Source organism: Apium graveolens, chromosome 9 (assembly GCF_009905375.1).
Source record: "Apium graveolens cultivar Ventura chromosome 9, ASM990537v1, whole genome shotgun sequence".
NCBI classification, from domain to species: Eukaryota; Viridiplantae; Streptophyta; class Magnoliopsida; order Apiales; family Apiaceae; genus Apium; species Apium graveolens.
In genome coordinates, this window is record NC_133655.1 from 176,409,629 (window position 1) to 176,415,166 (window position 5,538).

General features: G+C 34.3%; 1 protein-coding gene across 1 annotated transcript; it reads right to left on the reverse strand.

The window, feature by feature from the left end:
• Positions 1 to 1,822: 1,822 nt before the first annotated feature.
• Positions 1,823 to 5,243, reverse strand: LOC141683347 (chaperonin-like RbcX protein 2, chloroplastic). Its single transcript, XM_074488044.1, has 5 exons — positions 4,637 to 5,243; positions 3,817 to 3,908; positions 2,485 to 2,542; positions 2,310 to 2,375; positions 1,823 to 2,207 (listed from the first exon to the last, which is right to left on the reverse strand). Exons 1-5 carry the CDS (start codon positions 4,925 to 4,927, stop codon positions 2,085 to 2,087), a joined length of 630 nt encoding a protein of 209 aa, XP_074344145.1. The 5' UTR covers positions 4,928 to 5,243; the 3' UTR covers positions 1,823 to 2,084.
• Between the last annotated feature and the right edge of the window lie 295 nt (positions 5,244 to 5,538).

Sequence of the window (5,538 nt, forward strand, 5' to 3'; positions counted from 1 at the left end):
ATATAGCAATGGATTTCATCACTGGTCTTCCTAAATCCATGGGATATGAGGTAATATGGGTGGTGATTGACAGATTCAGCAGATATGCTCATTTCATAGCCTTGCAACATCCAATATCAGCTAAGAGTTTAGCCATGTCTTTCTTTGATCATATCTATAAATTTCATGGAATACCTGAATCCATAGTGAGTGACAGAGATAGCTTATTTCTAAGTGAATTTTGGCAGACATTGTTTAAGATAGCTGGTACAAGGTTGTGTATGAGTACAGCATACCATCCCAAATCAGATGGATGCACTGAGAGGATAAATCAGTGTCTGGAACAATATTTGAGGAGTATGACCAGCCAGATACCAAGGAAATGGGCTTCGTGGTTGACTGTTGCAGAGTGGTGGTACAATACCACTTTTCACACTGCCCTAGGATCTACCCTATGAGGTTGTATGGCATTAAGTCAAGGCACCTGCCATGGTAAGGCAGGAATCACAACAATTTGTCTTCACTGGAAAACATGTTGGCAGAGAGACAACATCAGTGGTCTGTTCTAAAGGAAGTCTTGGAATCTGCTCAAAAGAGAATGAAAAGCTATGCTGATAATAAGAGGTCAGAAAAGGTATTTACTGAGGGTGAATGGGTATATCTTAAGTTGCAACCTTATAGGCAAGTGACAGCGGCTATTAGGAAAAATATGAAGCTATCTGCTAAATTTTTTGGCCCTTATAAAATCTTGGATAAGATGGGTAAAGTGGCTTATAGGCTGGATCTTCCTGAAACTTCTAGAGTACACCATGTATTCTATGTATCTTAGTTAAAAATGGCAATTGGGCAAGTAAAGGTGCACAGGCAGCTGCCTCAAGTGACAGAATAAGGAACATTTGACTTGAGTCCCCTTAGGAAGCTGAACAGCAGAAGTATGGTCAAGGATCATAAGGTAGTTCACCGGGTGTTGATACAGTGGTGAGGATGTAATATAGACGAGGCCACCTGGGAGGATGAAGATTTATTAAAGATCTCCATGAGGACATGGTGGTACTTGCAGGAGGGAAGGATGTCAAAACAGGCAGATATAGGCCAGTAATAGTATTAGTATTATACCTGTACTATAGTCTTTTACTTAACAGCTGGAGAATATTTAGTATAAATACTAGTTGAGACTTTGTAATTCTGTTATGCATATTATGAAAAGGAAAGCTATTTCCACCGTCTCTCTAAACTCTCTCTCTCTATAAGTGAATCCTTACTTCTTCTACAAGATATGCATCTCTCTATCATTTCTGTGTTACTTCTTCATATGATCTGTTGATTCTTTTTTGTTACTAGCTTAATTCTCTGTTCTACTTGTCATTTCCTGTTCTATAAACTCAAAAAATACAAAAACACTCAAAAATTTACAAAAACACAAAGTCAGAAACCCTAGTTCCTGATACTATTTATGTAAATACATAGTGTCCATTTTAATCAAAAGTTAATACATATTGTTTTGTGCCCAATTTCATGGATCCAGCATTTTTTTATATAAATACTACTTGAAAATTCGAACTTGAATAATTAATACTGTTTCTTAAATAAAAATTATAGGACAAAATTGTAGTTTAAACACAACTCAGACAAGATGTTTGAATTGTTGATAGTTTACTACAGTGAGCCGAGAGATGCAGAGAAAGACTCCTTTGTTGGTTTAAATTTTGTAATTTAGATACTTAAGCTTCTGCGTACTCGAAAATCAACTCAACATCTTGCTGACAAGACAAGAAGTATCTACTGGGTTACAATGCTACCAATGACGAGAATAACTATTTCGTTCATTCCTGGTTGAAGCAAATGAACAAAATGTTGGCCATAGAATTTCCAACAGTAGATCCTTCTTTCGGTACTAAAACTGTGTAATAATGGTCTATATACATTGTTTACAAATATTACATGACAATCCTTATTACTTGGTGGAAAATAATATAATTGCAATTTTTCTGTATATTGCATATAGCTGGTTTAATCTAGTGGAGAATGGATACCATGCCTGATACCTACCTAGACTGCAAGAACAGCGAAAACAGAACTAAATGTATATCCATCCTTGGAGACCATCATCCAATCTTCTCTGTGTTTGAGTCGTCTGAGGGCCATATCACAGTCTGAATGAGCCTTTCACGCATCAACTCTAAATTCTGGTCGGAGATCTCATTGTACATCGCTGCATGATCACATTTCTACACATACAAAAACAGAACATAATAAAATCTCGCTTGAAATATTATGTAATGGATCTTTTGTCAAATTGAAATAACTTCATTAGATTGCAGATTGAATACCTTAATCCATTTTCCATAGAGATGAAGGCGTGTTACCATCACTCTTTCTGCGAGATCCTGCTTCTCCTGTTGAGTATCAAGAATTTTAGCACAGTGACATGGTGTTAACTGAGGAATAATGGTTATAGAAATTTTTTGGTAATAAGACTATTCGACAGATCTAATGGATGTGCACCTTTACAAGGAGGCGAAGAAATCTTTTTCCATCACTCGGCTTGTTTGAGACAACGAAACTGTCTATGAGAAAAATGACATGACTTAGGAATGCGATGACAGGCTTCAGCTAGGTGAGGAACTTTGTAAATTCTAACACAAACTATTAAAATTAGAGTAGTGCTACATACACAAAATTTGTCAGAAAAGAAGCTTACATAAATGATGTGGAAAATAATGCGGGATCTTTTAATTGGGGCTATTTATGTGAATCTAGGGAGCCATTCCAGTTAACACTTGCCACATGCCATTTTGTGGAAAATTTCGTATCCAATTTTGTGGATTTAGCATTTTCCGTAAAATTATTCTAGTAGTTATTGGGGAATTCATCCAAGTCTTTGGTTGCTTGTTTTGTTTTAAGGGGTAAATATCAAAGTGGTCACTCAACTAGAGACCATATATGAGTTTAATTGTCAAATTTAAGGGGGTATCGTTTAAATCACTAAAATCATAATAAATATAAAAAATATACCTCAAAATATGTATTCGAGAATTAAAAATTATTTTATGAAGTTCTATATATTTTTCTTGAATCCTATTACAACCAAATGAAAATGTATGAACTCTGGTATTTTATATAATATAGTAAGATTTTTAAAAATTTATCTACTATTTATTTTTAATTTTGTAGTCATTTTCTTTATTTAAATAAAAATAATTAGTAGATAAATTTTTAAAAATCTCACAAAATCATCTAAAAAACTATGAATTCATAACTTTTCAATCCGTTGTAATAAGATTAAAGAAAAATGTTTGGAACTCCATAAAATATTTTAATTCTCGAGTACATATTTTGAGGTATTTGTTTGATATTTATTATGATTTTAATGATCCAAATGATACCCCGTTAAAGTTTAATAATTAACCTCATATATGACCTTCAGTTGAGTGATCACTTTGATATTTAACCCTTGTTTTAATAAACTGTCATGAGATTAGAAACTCTGTGTGAGATCTCTTTATGGGGGTGTTAGCTATATAAGGGGAACCATGCAAGGGATCCTCGAAGCTCAAGAAGTTCATACCGGATGCCTAAATGTTGTGAAAGTTTTAACTTCAATGAGAGAAGTAATATGCAAGCTTAAGATGCAAAGAGACCAAAAGTGATAGTTATTAAGGACACAAAATAATTCTACTTGGCCAGTTGAAGTGATAGTAACAAGAAGATCTTCGGACTTCAGACATAACGGATGTGCAAGATATATTGTAAAGATATAATGAAGTGATGAACTATATATAAAGTAGCTAAGGAATATTATGAAAAGGAATGGTAAAACATGGTGACGCCACTTACTCATAGAACCATCGGTACTGGGTGGGGTTCATCTCGTAAAGCTGATTCATAACAGTTCTTACAGCTTTGTATGTAAAATAATTAATTATTTGCTGCAAGACAATTAACCTTGGTCAAGTACAATTTAAACAGATTTAAAGAAAGAAACCGCAGTTGATAACATGTGGAGCAGGGTGTATATATACGCCTTAGAGGATTCACAATTTGATGCAATCATTTACCGGGTTTCTATCAAAATCTTTATGTCCAGTTATTATCAGCAAACATTTTAATTTAACAAAAAGAATTGCAGAAGGGAAGTGTTACTGTGTGAGTTGGCAACATAAAGAGTAAACTTTTGAAACCAAATTCCAAATTCATGTTTACTACCTTTCCTTAGTTACATTAGAGCACAGATACTCATAAGAAATGCAGCCTGTACAAACAAGACTTGACTCCTTTGCTTTAAACTTCTATTTAAGTTTAAATGAGGGAACTACTTTTTGTGACGACGGAAATGTGTTGTTCCAAATCTCCACTGACTTGTAATATCCGTGCACTATTTTTTTTATATATAGGATAATGATTATTTGATGATCGACTCCAACTCTTAAACATCAAAGAAATGCCTCCAATAAGAAAAGTTCAAAAGTTCAAACTGGTATATAAAGTATGAAACTGGTTGCAAAATGGTCTAACTATAATTTTGGGACACAATCACACAATTCAAATTTCGAAGACAAAAATTATATCAAATGAACAATTGTATCTAGGACGAAATTGATGTACAAACATATAGTTCTGAGAGAATTGAAAATTTATTAAAAAGCTCTGTTCTTACAGATTTGACGTCCTCGAAACTGTCTTCATACTGTCCAGCCACTTCATTGACAATCACAAGACTCCTAGTCTTTCTCTGCTTCTTTGAACTCTTAATCCTGGACAAAGTTTTGGTCGAAAACCTCTTCGAATCAACGAAAGAAGAGCTCAACTCTAATGATCCAGGTCTAGGCAGACTATGCTTTTTAGTCCATGAATTCACATGATTTGATACCAAAGAATCCAAACACAAACAAGGACCAGTATGTGTTTCCACCATTGATGAACCTACAACAGACAAAGCCCCTACCATTTTTCGAAATAAACTACACAGGATCAAGAAAACCGCAGATTTCAAGTGCAGACTCAAAATTTTAAGAAAATAAAAGATACCCAAGTTAGAAAAGTAAGAAAAAGCAGGAGGGTATCCAAGCAAAATTGAAGAATATAGAGTGTAGTCAAAGATTGATGAATTTGGATGAAAAGAGTTGGCAGATACAGAGGTAAGATTTTTTTTAAAGGGGAGGTTGATGCATGTGAAATTAAAGTCTGACCAGAAGATTAATATGAGGTCCAAAATGATACAACCACAAGAACCTAACAAAAATGCAATGAATTGTTGGCTGCTTGTCCAACTATGTATGTGTACACATGGACGGTTGTTCTATATTGGGGGCTCATGACACTGTTTAAATCTTAGACGTAGTAAATTAGTAATCTTAATTTCATGGTACTACTGGGTTTGCGTGAGCGGGTTTGCATGTTGCTTGTTGCTTGTTGCTTGTTGCTTGTTGGTGAACTAGCTTCATTCCATCATCCCATGCGTAACATGAGCAAGAAATGAATTACGAAAAATTGTTTTTATTAAACTTTAATAACGGAATGTGTGTAATAATTTGGTAGTTTTTTCTGGTCTCTGTAAGA